This window comes from Chiloscyllium punctatum, chromosome 9 (assembly GCF_047496795.1).
Source record: "Chiloscyllium punctatum isolate Juve2018m chromosome 9, sChiPun1.3, whole genome shotgun sequence".
Taxonomy (NCBI): Eukaryota; Metazoa; Chordata; class Chondrichthyes; order Orectolobiformes; family Hemiscylliidae; genus Chiloscyllium; species Chiloscyllium punctatum.
In genome coordinates this window covers 23,796,598-23,811,171 of record NC_092747.1, presented here as the reverse complement: position 1 = coordinate 23,811,171, position 14,574 = coordinate 23,796,598, and the positions used below count along the sequence as shown (strand labels likewise).

General features: G+C 40.5%; 1 protein-coding gene across 1 annotated transcript; it reads left to right on the top strand.

Moving 5' to 3' along the window:
• The first annotated feature begins 114 nt into the window (after positions 1-114).
• On the top strand, positions 115-3,090 carry coa5 (cytochrome C oxidase assembly factor 5). The gene is made up of 3 exons (XM_072577027.1): positions 115-442; positions 1,430-1,513; positions 2,945-3,090. The coding sequence occupies exons 1-3, from the start codon at positions 341-343 to the stop codon at positions 2,984-2,986; spliced, it is 228 nt and encodes a 75-aa protein (XP_072433128.1). The 5' UTR covers positions 115-340; the 3' UTR covers positions 2,987-3,090.
• Positions 3,091-14,574: the final 11,484 nt, after the last annotated feature.

The window sequence follows — 14,574 nt, the reverse complement described above, 5'->3', positions numbered from 1 at the left end:
GGGAGCTGTAGTCTTTCGCGCGCGGGCAAGGGGACAGATGCGTGAAGGAGGAACTACAAGCCCCAAGGTTCCATGCGGCATTGACTTGGCGAGTTTCCCGCTCCACCCCCCCCCCTCATCCCAGCAGTCAGCGGGCGGGAAGGTGAAAGGTCGTGGTTAGTTCACGTCGATAAGATGTTGTGTCTGTGTCTCAATGTAGTGAGGAAGGGGATGATCCTGTTCTAGAGTGATCGGAGGGCTGGGCGCGACCTTTGTAGAGGATTAGGGACTCTGTGGGCGGGTGAACGAACGAGCCAGCGAGGGAGGCTCGTCCTTGTGTTGACTTCCCGGCGGCCCAGTGATGCCAAAGTATTATGAGGAGAAGGAGGAGGACGGCAGAGCGTGTGCCGGGGTCAGGGAGGACCTGAGGAGCTGCTTACTGGAACATGACTGCGTGCTGAAGGTGCTGAACGACACCCAAACCTTCAACACTTCTGTTTTTCCTGTTCCTCGGATGCCGATGGTTTCTCTATCGTTCTAAGGATGGCACCCTTTAATAATAGCAGACAACTTATCGTAACACTTATATATGGCACTGAGTGTAAGACTGTACAACTGAAGTTGATAATATGTTAGAATAATTTCTTAATTTATAATGTGATAAGATTCTCATTGGGCAGCCCGCTGGCACAGTGGTTAGCACTGCTGACTCACAGTGCCAGAGACCTGGGTTCAATTCCCACCTCAGGTGACTGACTGTGTGGAGTTTGCACATTCTCCCCGTGTCTGCGTGGGTTTCCTCCGGGTGCTCTGGTTTCCTCCCACAGTCCAAAAATGTGCAGGTTAAGTGAATTGGCCCTGCTAAATTGCCCGTAGTGTTAGGTGAAGGGGTAAATGTAGGAGAATGGGATCTGGGTGGTTTGTGCTTCGGTGGGTTGGTGTGGACTTGTTGGGCCGAAGGGCCTGTTTCCACACAGTAACTAATCTAATCTAATCAGCTGATTAAATTTGCCTGAACGCAGGTGAAAAGATATGTGGCATTTTTGGTTTTGTAATTGAAGTCATGGAATACAAAAAAATAGAAGCCGTGCAAAAGCAAACTACTAGATGTGCTGACAATATTCAGTAGGTAACTGTGCTGGACTATTTCTATGACATTATTCAGTTCTGGACATCGCATATTTTCTGACGACTTTACACCAGGGACCTGGAACTTTGTTACATAACCCCTTTCTGTGCCCTATCCATTGTATGATTCAATGGAGCAAAGCAAGACTTCCTGAGTGCAAACTGTTAGCAATTATATTAGTACACCTTTGGAAGCAATACCTAGCTAAATTACTCCCAAAATGCCAATAGTCAGTGGACTAGCTCTCTTCATGTCTTATTTAGCAAACAGACAAACCTAATCCAATACACCTAAATTCTAATTCCTTTGTATTTCAAGTAGGAAGGAAAGACACCAAAACAGTGCCTAAAAGAAGGACATTGCACAGCATTACAACGTACTTTCTTTGAATGTAAAAGATCAATGGTATGTATCAATCTTAAATAGCCATTTTTAGTGTTTTTTAAATCCATGCCCATATTACGGCACCATTTTTGGAGGATTTCACAAAATTCCAAAGCACCTTCTTACAAGTTTTGATTTGAGAGTTTAGTGATAGCCAATCTTCCAACTCTCTTGGATCTCATCTAACATGTTTATGCTTTTGATTTGGTGACTGTTGCCCACAAAATTATATTGGTAATTCTGACATTGTAGCCTTAGTCAGATGTTGAGGAATGACTTCAAAATAAACTCAGTGTTGGTTATTATTACCCCTCTGAAACTAGTTGTATATTCAGGATTTAGCATGTGGCAGGTAGCTTGCAGAAGTGCTGAAGGTGATGGTCTGTTATTGTCAGCTTCACTATAGGCTGAATTGCCAGTCTCCCCTAACTACATAATATGGTCACTCAGTTGTGAAGATTTCCCTTCGCTCTAGCAAGGTTATTAGAAACCTATAACAGGTGTAGCCAAGTTTTTAACGGTGCATGAGTAGTAATTATTATTGGTCAGTTGACCTGGGCTTGAAAAATAATTCTGTCTATGGATCATTACTAATAACTAGATATTTTTTTAAACTTCAAGATATTTTAGCTTCTTTCTCTACATGTTATTTGTTTCTCAATCTTTATTTATCCCTTTAATTGATTTTCATGCTACACTTGGTCACATGTTTATCAGATTTTTAATGTGATTGGACGTTTTTACAGCCTGATCACGTTACTGTATCACCCTAATCATGATCCCCACTACAGAATGCTACAATCTGCTGCATGGCAGGAAAGTCAAAGTGCTTGTCTCGGACATTGTTGCTTTTCTTAGCAGCACTTTGTTTTGAGGCACTTGCTTTGCCGCTCACTGCGAATTCCAGATTTATGACTTAGCATGGTTTTGAAAAGTGTGAGATAGAATGGGATTGTTAAGGAAATAATAACTCAGGATAGAGCAGATATGTTCAATAAGAGTGTTGATCTTCAGGATACTGTCTCAAAATATAAAAGGCTTATTCTATTGGTAGCTGAAAATGTGTTGCTGGAAAAGCGCAGCAGGTCAGGCAGCATCCAAGGAGCAGGAGAATCGACGTTTGGGGCATGAGCCCTTCTTCAGGAAGGCTCATGCCCCAAACGTCGATTCTCCTGTTCCTTGGATGCTGACTGACCTGCTGCGCTTTTCCAGTAACACATTTTCAGCTCTGATCTCCAGCATCTGCAGTCCTCACTTTCTCCCCTTATTCTATTGGTACCTTTTTTCAATTTATAGTGCAAAAACAAGTTGGGAATTTGGAAGAAACTAATGGAGTATAATGTTTCATCATACATGAAAGATATGGCTGTACTAATACCTAATTTGTCCCAATAGCTGTTTCAGCATTATAACATTGCACTTTATTAATGTCCAATTAATTTTGTTTTAAAGCTGGATAACAGAACTCGATTCAGAGGAAGAAAAGGATATTAGCGATTCAAATGCAATAAAGGAATACTTCAAAATTTAAGTGCATTGATGGCTTCAAATCAACATTTTGAATAATGAATAAAATAGTTCTCATTTGATTTAGAAAATCACTTCTCAATGCTTGTTCTTTTTGTATGAGAAATTAGTAAGGGGATCATTTTTAAGTACAACTTAATTTTATGCAGTAAACTGTTTGGATTATTTGGCTTCTGGAATGGCTTTAAGATTAAGAGGGAGAAAAATGATCCAGGTGTCTTTGCCATAAATTTCAGCAGTTGTTAATTTCCTACATTAAACATAAAGCTGCTTATATTACAGGGAGAGGTATAATCACTGAAGAGCTTTAAGAAGGTGGAATAAAACAATTTTGGGGTACTTTCCTGTATTATGTGTAGGATAAAATTAATGGAATGAAGCAAAAAACTTGTGAAGAACGGCCATTGGGCTCAAAGTTAACTCCCCTGCTTTTCCCCCCTACAAAACTAATGGATTTTGCTGATATTCTAAAGCCAGAAAAGAATTCTAGGTAGATTGGGGAATGAGTATGTATCTCAACATTACAAATACAATGTATCATTTTGCCATGAAAATAACTACAATCAAGCAGTAATTTGAGAAGTGTAATCAAGTCTTAATTACTTTTTTGTACATAGATGTGAACTGTAGTGTAACATTTTTGCTGAAAGATAAGTACTGTTGAATGCTGTGATGCATACTTTCAATATAAAGAAAGAAACTTCAAATATTTAGATTTGATCAAGTCTTTTAGATATCTTGATGAGTGTCATAGTTAAGTACTTTGGAATGTGTCACTTGTTATATGTGAAAATAAATCAGTAAGGAGGCTGGTACAATTGCAATATTTAAGAGACATTTGGATGGGTATATGAATAGGAAGGGTTGGAGGGATATGGGCGGGTTGCTGGCAGGTGGGACTAGATTGGGTTGAAATATCTGGTCGGCATAGACTGATTGGACCGAACGGTCAGTTTCCGTGCTGTACATCTCTTAAGTGGCACAAGGCAAGGCTCATCAAAAAACACGTGAACTAAATGGCTAGTTCCCTTTTTAATTTGACTGCCCTATGGGATTGATTGTTGACCACTTTTTAAAATAATGATATAGGATTATTTATGATTATTTGAACAGACAAGATCTTTGTTAAGCTTCTAGTAATGTATTCGCAATGTAGTAAATGGAGCTTAAACATACACCTTACATCCAGCAATATCCAGTCGACATCACGAACTCACCACAGATATATCTACAGCAATAATGTTATTCCAGGGTGATGAGTGCCTGGAACATGCTGCCAGAGGATGTGATGAAGGCAGACACAATATCAGCATTCTAGATTAGAGTGGTGCTGGAAAAGCACAGCAGTTCAGGCAGCATCCGAGGAGCAGGAAAATTGACGTTTCGGGCAAAAGAAGCACTTGGATGAATACATGAATAGGAAGGGGATGGAGGGATACGGATCCTGTAAGTAAGGACAGTTTTACTATGGAAGGGCAAAATGTGTTGATGCAGGCTTGGAGGGCTGAAGGGAAGTTCCTGGACTGTATTGTTCTTTATAGCTAAGTGCCCTAATTTTAATAGAAATGCCTTGCAAACAATAGGTCACATATTAAATTACGGAAACAGACCCTTTGGCCCAACAAGTCCACACCGACCCGCCGAAGCACAACCCACCTAGACCCATTCTCCTACATTTACCCCTTCATCTAACACTATGGGCAATTTAGCATGGCCAGTTCACCTAACCTGCACATTTTTGGACTGTGGGAGAACACCCACGCAGACACTGGGAGAATGTGCAAACTCCACACAGTCAGTCGCCTGAGGCGGGAATTGAACCCGGGTCTCTGGCGCTGTGAGGCAGCAGTGCTAGCCACCGTGCCGCCCACATATCTTCATATGCTTGTTTAAAAGTTTGCCAAAATTCAATCTGATCCATTAAAGCCTTTCCTGTTCAGCCAAATTTGGGATTGTGGAATGGATTTCTATATCCTTCAATCCATTAAATTTGCTGTGGCATGTGACCATACTCAATCATCCACATCAATGTGTCCTCCCCCACCCCCACATTATTCCCATGTTCTTTAATATGAATGGTATTTAGAAGTCTGTCAATTTTTGTTTTAAACAGAGTCAAATGACTGAGCCCCTGCAGCCTTTTGGGTAAGAGAATTTCAACAATTCACAAACCTCCGAGTTTAAAGTTCTCTTCACCTCAGTCTTGAGTGGCCAAATCCTTTTCTGATATTGTGTTCCCCCGTCAATTCCTTTAGGTATTTTGTAAGTTTCAATTAAATCACCCCTCATTCTTTAAAACTTTAGAGAACACAGGCCAGACGTTGCCAATATCTCTTCATAAGCCCTGCCATCCTGTGAACATGTCTGGTGAATTTTCATTGCATTCCTTCAATAGCAATAATAGCCTTCCTTAGCTAAGGGGACTAAATCTGCTCGTTAATCCAGGTGCTGTCTGTCTGGTATTTTACTGGATTAGTGGTGCTGGAAGAGCACAGCAGTTCAGGCAGCATCCAACGAGCAGCGAAATCGACGTTTCGGGCAAAAGCCCTTCATCAGGAATAAAGACAGTGAGCCTGAAGCATGGAGAGATAAGCTAGAGGAGGGTGGGGGTGGGGAGAGAGTAGCATAGAGTACAATGGGTGAGTGGGGGAGGAGATGAAGGTGATAGGTCAAGGAGGAGAGGGTGGAGTGGATAGGTGGAAAAGAAGATAGGCAGGTCGGACAAGTCAAGGAGACAGTAACTGAGCTGGAAGTTTGAAACTAGGATGAGGTGGGGGAAGGGGAAATGAGGAAGCTGTTGAAGTCCACATTGATGCCCTGGGGTTGAAGTGTTCCGAGGCGGAAGATGAGGCGTTCTTCCTCCAGGCGTCTGGTGGTGAGGGAGCGGCAGTGAAGGAGGCCCAGGACCTCCATGTCCTCGGCAGAGTGGGAGGGGGAGTTGAAATGTTGGGCCACGGGGCGGTTTGGTTGATTGGTACGGGTGTCTCGGAGATGTTCCCTAAAGCGCTCTGCTAGGAGGCGCCCAGTCTCCCCAATGTAGAGGAGACCACATCGGGAGCAACGGATACAATAAATGATATTGGTGGATGTGCAGGTAAAACTTTGATGGATGTGGAAGTCTCCTTTCCTGGAGGAAGAACGCCTCATCTTCCGCCTCGGAACACTTCAACCCCAGGGCATCAATGTGGACTTCAACAGCTTCCTCATTTCCCCTTCCCCCACCTCATCCTAGTTTCAAACTTCCAGCTCAGTTACTGTCTCCTTGACTTGTCCGACCTGCCTATCTTCTTTTCCACCTATCCACTCCACCCTCTCCTCCTTGACCTATCACCTTCATCGCCTCCCCCACTCACCCATTGTACTCTATGCTACTCTCTCCCCACCCCCACCCTCCTCTAGCTTATCTCTCCATGCTTCAGGCTCACTGCCTTTATTCCTGATGAAGGGCTTTTGCCCGAAACGTCGATTTCGCTGCTCGTTGGATGCTGCCTGAACTGCTGTGCTCTTCCAGCACCACTAATCCAGTATTTGGTTTTCAGCATCTGCAGTCATTGTTTTTACCCTGTCTGGTATTTTATACAACTGAAGTAATACTTTACCATTCCTGTACACTCATTGTTTTGTGATGAATACTTAACATAATATTAGCTACCTGTATTGCTTGCTGCACCTGTATGTTAGGCTTCTTTGATTTATTAATAAGGATGCTCAGGTCACTGAACATTTACCCTGTTCTCTTACTATTTAAGACTTTGGACATCTGATCTTCGTATCCAAAAGCACAACATTTTTCTACATTACATTCCTCTACCATGTTCTTGCTCACTCACTCAGTCCAAATTCTTTTGAAACTCCCATTCCTTCCTAGCTTTGTGTCATCTGCAAACTTGGAAAATATTACATTGGTTCCTATCTCCAATTCGTTGATGTGTTCTGAATATTTAAGCCCCCATGTCTGCACCCTTGTGGTACCTTGCTAGTTGCAGCCTATCAATGTGAGAATGACCTGTTTATTCTTACTGTTTTCTGCCTTTTCTCCTTAACCCATGCCAGTATAATACCTCAATACCCACGCTTTAATTTTGCTAAACAATCTTCTGTGGGGCCCTTTATCAAATTCTACAAGTTAAAGTATACTTTTTCCACTAACTACTCTTCATTAAACCCTGTGAATTCTGTTGATATCCTCAAAGGTGCCCATTTTGTCCAACATGATTTCTCCTTCACTCATCCATGCTGACTATACAACTTAGATCATTATTACAAATGTCGTTTATCATGTCCTTCATAATATATTCTAGCATTTTTCCTCCTATTACTGTAAGACTGACAGGTCTGTAATTCCACATTTTCTCTCTCCCTTCTAAAAACTTTTAAATTACTTTGATATCTTTCAATTTGCAGGTAGCTCTCACAATCTATAGCATTTTGGAAGATGATCACCAATACACTCACTATTTCCACAACTACCTCTTTCAATATATTGTGTTGTGGAATATTAGACCACTTACCAACTTCAATACCATTCATCAACTCAACCTTCACAGACATACTAAATTCCTTATATTTTGCATTTTCCCAGGTTCTTTAAATCTCTAATTATGGGAGATATCTTGTATCTTCCTCAGTGAAGATACTAAGTAATGATTTGGTTTCTCTGCCATATCTGTATTCTCCATTATAAATTTTTCTAACCCTGCTTGTTTGTCTGTCTTAGCCAGATGTTTCTTTTTCATGCATCAATAGAAACTTTTATGCTTCATTCAAATGTCTTTTGCAGGTTTACATTTATACTCTGTTCCCTTTATTAGTTTCTTGGTCCTCCCTTGTTATATTCTAAAGTCCTTCAACTACTTCGGTTTGTTGCTATTTCTAGCATTTTATAGGCCTCCTTTTAATTTTATGCAGGTTTTAACTTTTTATTTGTCCTGAATTTATGAACCACTGCATTGCAGTGTTATACATCAGAACCACCTCATGCTCTGCATGCAAAACAGCTGGAAGCTGCTTCCCATCTGAAATAGAACTGTTCATTATGCCTGTTTTTTTTCATGTCCCGCTAATTGGAATGGCCATTCCTTTCTCAATAAAATGATGCTGAAGCCTCATTTGTGTTAGCACATTAAAATCATATGCCTAATAACTTTTTTATTTGCCATGACTGAATTGCCAATTAGCCACATGTGACACTGGCTAATGTCTGTCGGCACCATAATTACAAAAGTTCCATAAATCCTTTGGTTGTGTTGAGGCTTTGATAGCATCCGGGAAATGATACACTGAAATACATTAAACAAATTAAGAATGCTTATGTAAGAAGCATGTGACATGGAGGCCTTACAAGAGTAAGTCTGTGTCTGCAAGCAGTGCGACCTGGATAACAATCCAGCTTGAGTTAATACGTGGTAAGTGTCATTCACACCATAATTGCCAGACAATGACCAATAGAATATCACTCCTTAACGGTCAACAGTATTATCATTACTGAATTCCCTGCCATCAACATTCTGGGGTTGTTATTGACTAGGAATTTAGTTGCTTAAAAATGTGTTGCTGGAAAAGCGCAGCAGGTCAGGCAGCATCAAAGGAGAAGGAGAATCGACGTTTCGGGCATAAGCCATTCTTCAGGAAACGTCGATTCTCCTTCTCCTTTGATGCTGTCTGACCTGATGTGCTTTTCCAGCAACACATTTTTAAGCTCTGATCCTCAGCATTTGCAGTCCTCGCTTTCTCCTAGGAATTTAGTTGACCAGCTACAAGAAAAAGTCCAGGTATTCTGTGACAAATTAGGGGTAGAGCAATAGTGTAATGGTATTGTCACTAAACTAGTAATCCAGATACCTAGGTAGTGCTTGGAGAACCCGGGTTCCGGCTCCTCCATGGCAGTTAGTGGAATTTGAAGTCATTGAAGTCTGGAATTAAGTGTCTAATGTCACCCATGTAACCACTGTTAATTGTCATTTTTTTAAAAATCCATCTTTTTCACTAATGTCCTTTAGGAAAGGATTACTGCCACCCTGACTTGGTCTGACCTTAGTTAGTTTTTACTTACCCCCTGAAATGGCCCACCAAATCATTCAGTTGTATCAACTACTAATAAAGATCCAAGAAAGGAATGAAACTGAATGCACCACCTGGCCTTGTCTAAGACACTGGAAATAACAGCAGCAAACTCAGCTCTGTCAACCCTGTAAATTCCTCCTGACCAACACCTTGGGACTTGTGCCAAAACTGGGAGAGCAATACCAGTCTAGTGATGATACCACTATGCCAACATCTCCCCTATCGCTAATCTTATTTATTTTATGCCAATTTGTTTTTAGCTTAAGTAGCATTTACATCACATTTCCAGTATCCAGGGCTAATCCTGTGTTGGAGAGGCCTAGAAAATTTCTGTTAGTGCCTCTGCTATTTGAATTAGGTTTATTGTTGAATGTACTCACATGGAGTACAGTGAAAAGTTTACAAGTCACCAGTTATGGCATCATTTTAGTACAAAGGTACCTAGATATGGAACATTGGTCTGAAGCAGAAAAATAAAACAAAGTTAAAACGTTTAGCATTACAATCCTTCTTCATAAAAAGGAGAAAAACAAAGAAACATAGTTAACAATCCAACATCACAGTCTGCTCTGTTCTATTTCCTCCCCACTATTTGGAGATCTATAATAAATATCCAACAAGGTCACCACTCCCTTCCTGTTTCTCACCAATCATGTAGATTCTAATTCAGAAACTGCATCTCGTTCAAGGGTTACCTTTGACTAAGACTGCTACATCTCCTTCCTTTTTACCACCCCAACACAACCCCAACTCCAGGCTGAAAGATAGTGTAGTGGAGATTCATTCCAGTTCTGCTCAGATGAAGCCCATCTTTTCTGAACAGCTCTCTCCTTTCCCAAAAGTGTTCCCAATGTCTCAAAAATCTAAACGCCTCCCTTCTACATGATCTCTTACACCATGTATTTACCTCCCTGACCTGCCTTTGGCTAAATGGTGAAGGTCTGAGATTACTACCCTGGAGGTCATATGTTTCAGTCAATTCCCTAACTCCTGAAACTGATCCTGAAACATCTCCAAGCTGTCCCCCCCAATGAACCACAACCATTGGATGTTCACCCTCCCTTTCCAGAAGTTTATCCAACTGTCCCGTTATGTTGAACCTTTGCAGCCAGGAGACATCAGACCATATGTGACTCATAATCCTGGCTGCAAACTAGACTGTCTATCCCTCAAGCTACAGAGTCACCTTTCTAATCTGCTTACTAGCTGTTTTCCCAGATTAGCCTTGGGCACCATGATATTGTGGTGTTCCCTGGAATCATTAGCCCTGACTCAATTGTATTGCTCAGTAAATAGGCATCTAAAATCTCAGATCTGTTAGACAGCTTCAAGAAGTCCTGGGTTTCCCCGACCATCTGTCTTTTTTCCTTTCAGTAAATAGTCACCTATTCTCCTGTCATCTCTACCCCTCTCCCTGCCTGCCTAACACAATGTGGAGTGGTTACTGTTCCAGAAACCTCTCCTTGTGTAGCACACAATGAAGAAACACTGCTCCAAATCAGTCTCATGTTGTTCAAGGACCGGTCCTGTCTAGCACTTCGTGCAAATGTGACTGCCCTGGTTGTCTTGTGGATCCAAAACCCCTCACATTTTAAACAGTGCACATATTACAAGATTTTCCAGAGTCCCATCCTTTGAAACCAGGTCCTCTGTGATCCCCATCTCAGTTGTGGTGAGCAAGCCATCTTCTCCCAAAATCCTCCTCAGTCACTTCTCACTGCCACTCACTGTTGGATGCTTTTCTTCCTGTTGAGAATCGGGTCCTCTGTCATCCCCTCATTGGCATTTGCTTTTGACAATCAAAGTTGAGCTGTGATTTGGGGATGCTGATGTTGGTTGTACAAAGTTAAAAATCACGCAACACCAGATTATAGTCCAACAGGTTTAACTGGAAACACACTAGCTTTCGGAGTGATGCTCCTTGAAGGACTATAACCTGGTGTTGTGTGATTTTTAAAGTTGAGTTATTTCCACTCCCCTGCTTAGATATTAATCACTTTAGCCAGAAGAGGGCAGTAAACATGCAATTTATAACAAAAGCAGTCCTTTGTAGGTGAACATCTAAATGGTCAGTAGAATAGATCCTTCCATGAATATTGATGTGATTACAATGATGCAGTACAGACGAGGATCAAGCATAGGTGCCTGTGATGAAATAATGCTGCAGAATATTGAAGTTTTCTACAAGGGAGCATCAACATCTCAGTGGCCCACATTGCAGCTGTATAAGGAAAATCAACAGCAATTAACGTCAGTAAGAAAGTAAAGAGTGCAAGGAACAACAATATGGTACTCTAACTGTGCTATCGTTTTGCTATGAAGTATGTTAAATCTGCATCCTTTTCATCAATATAACAGCACAGGGTTGCATCCTAAGGTTAGTGAAAAAGAGATAGTATTATTTATTTAATAGTCAATTAAGAGAAGATAGTTGTGGAGAAGGGAGAAACACAAGTCCAATGGGGAAAGAACCTTAATCCTGAGGCCTAGATCTGTGCAGTCTGCAAAGTTTATCATGTAAATCTGTTCTCTGTCAGGTATTTTATAATTAGGCTGGTAATAGAGCATTTATAAAAGGTGTGGCATTCTACTTTAAAAATGGTTGGGGCAGTGCAATTGTTCTACATTTCTTCAATGTCAGGAAACGTAGATTTAGGCATTGTGATCTTAATCTAATGACTGAAAAAATCAGTTTTGTTGGAATGATATTTTGCATTATAAATATGTTTTCAGTAGTAAAGATTTCTTAAAATAGTTTACAAGTTATTAATTGTAAAGTTACTTAATCAATTACATTGGCTGAATATTGTGGTTTATTACATATCTATATCATTTTAATTAAATTATTGGATCACATAAACTTCTTGAGAAGCCAAATTAATGGGTTCTGCAACATGGTGCACTAGAGTTAAAAAAAGACTGGCTAAATAATGCTCTAGAGTCTTCTTTCAGGCTACAGCAATGAAAAAAACTGAGAAAATAATGATTTAAAAAGAAATAAAATACTACTGGGTAGCACAATGAAAGGTATGTGATTTACAAATACATTAATACTTTTAGAGTTTGGATTTCAACCAGTGACCTATGAGTGTTGGGCACATTTTTGAAGAATTTGGAAAAAAATCATCAGAGAGAGCCTTTGCCAGAACAATAACCTAATTCAGTATGTGTCAGAAAGCAGGGATGCCCAGAATGCTAATGAAAGATTATTAGTACTTGGATTTTGACAGTGTACGTAAATATTGAGGGTCATTAGTCTGTTTTTGGTTCAGGAAAATCAAGGTAACAGCTAAAGAAACCAGAGATTAGAGTTTTTGAAAAGGTTTTGGAGAATGTGTAATTAGGATCAAAAACATACTATAGTTTTGTTCCTACAAAGAAGTGTCGGAGAGTCCAGGGATTTCAATTACCTTGGTGTAAAAGCTTAGTTTGTGTGAATTCCGGATCAGGGGAGCGTTTAGTTCAAAATCTGCAGGTTATAGAAAGTTGCAGAAGCCTAAACTCTTAGTTTTGTGAGTGTTCATGTAAGAAGACTTTATACTTAAGCGAATCAGTTCAGTTGAACTTAAAAATTTGAGATATAGAATTGAATTTCTGTGAAATGATGGTGTTTAGAAGTAGATCGAAGATGTTTAAGATTTTTCTAAACTATTTTCTGTACTTCTTTCATTGTGGTGCACAAGGAAGCCATTTTGCCCATCATGGTTTCACCAGTTCTATCACCTCTCCTGCTTTTCCCCATAACCCAGCAAACTTTTCTATCCAAATATTCATCCAATGCCCTCTTGAATGTCTTAGTTGAACCAGACTCCACCACATTTCCTAACAACTGGCTGTGAAAAAGCTTTTCTCACATCACCTTTGCTTCATTTGCACAGCTGTTTAAATTTATGCCCTCTCATTCTTGTTTTCTGTTGCACTATAGGAAAGATGTGAATGTATTGGGACTGGCAAAAGCTGTATTCTGTCCAGTTCATGCATGGATTTGAAACATCTGTCAAATCTGCACTCAGCCGCCTTCTCTTCTTGAGAAACAGCCCCACCTTCTTCAATCTATTTTGACAGGGTCTTGTGATACCTCTGAGCCAGGAGGCCTGAGTTCAATTCCCACCTGCTGTGTCATAATATCTCTGAAAGGTTGATTAGAAAATATCCATTCTCATAACTGATGTTTCTCATTCCTGGAATCATTCTTGTAAGTCGTTTCTGCACTCTCCTCAGTGCTTTCGCATCTTTCCTAGGATGTGGCAACCACAACTGTATCCAATACTTCAGCTGAGGTCTAACAGTGTTTCGTACAGGGTCAACATTATCTCCTTGCTCTTGTCTATGCCTTTATTAATAAAGTCAAGAATACTGTATACTTTATTCTCTGCTTCCTCCACCCATGCTGCCTCTTTCAATGGTCTGTGCAAATATACACTCAGGTCCCTCAGCATCACCTTTAGAACTGTATAACCTATTTCATATTGTATTTCAACATCCAAGCAAAGTGCATCACTTCTTACTTACCTGCATTGAATCTCATCTGCAACCTATCTGCCCGCTCCACTATTTTGTCAACATCCATTTTGGGTTCCACACTGTTCTCCTCACAGTTTACAATTCATCCAACTTTTGTGTCATCTGCAATCGTTGAAATTGTCCCCGGCAGGCAGATTGCAGATTACCAGGAAAAACAAGGGACCTAATACTGACCCCTGGGGGATTCCTGTGCAAACCTTCCCCCAGCCTAAAAAATATCCATTGACCATTACTTTCCATTTCCTATCACTCAGCCAATTTTGTATCAATGTTGCTACTGTCCTATGACCTATAACTTTCCTCACAAGTCTGTTGAGTGACACTGTATGAAATGCCTTCTGGAAATCCATGGATAGGACATCAACTGTGTGACCCTCATCAATCCTTACAGTTACCTTTTCAAAAAACTCCAGCTAGTTGGTTAAACACAATTTCTCTTTTGAAATCCATGCTGACTCTCCATAAACAACTGTCATTTTTCCATGTGCTTACTAATTCTATCATACATAATTATTTCCAGAAGTTTCCTCCACCAACAAAGTTAAATGAACTGGTCTGTACTGCTGGAATTATCTTTACAACCTTTTTTGAACAAGGCAATGATATTTGTAATTGTCCAGTCTTCTAGCACCTCCCGAGTCCAGGGAAGACTGTAAGATTATGGCCCATGCCCACACAATTCCTACTCTTGCTTCCTTCAAAATTCTTGGATAAATTCTCATCTGAACCCAGTGTCTTGTCAACTTTAATTACCAACAACCTATCCAAAACTTCTTCTTTATTAATTTGGAACTTTTCTGGTGACAGAATTTCCTCCTCTGTCACCATAGCCTGGGTAGCACCCTTTTCTTTTGTAAAGACAGATGCAAAGTGTTCATTTAACACCTCAGCCACAACCCCCTGCCTCCGTGTCTAAATCCCCTTTTGGATCTCTCATTGGCCCTACTCCTCCTTTAACCACTCTCTTA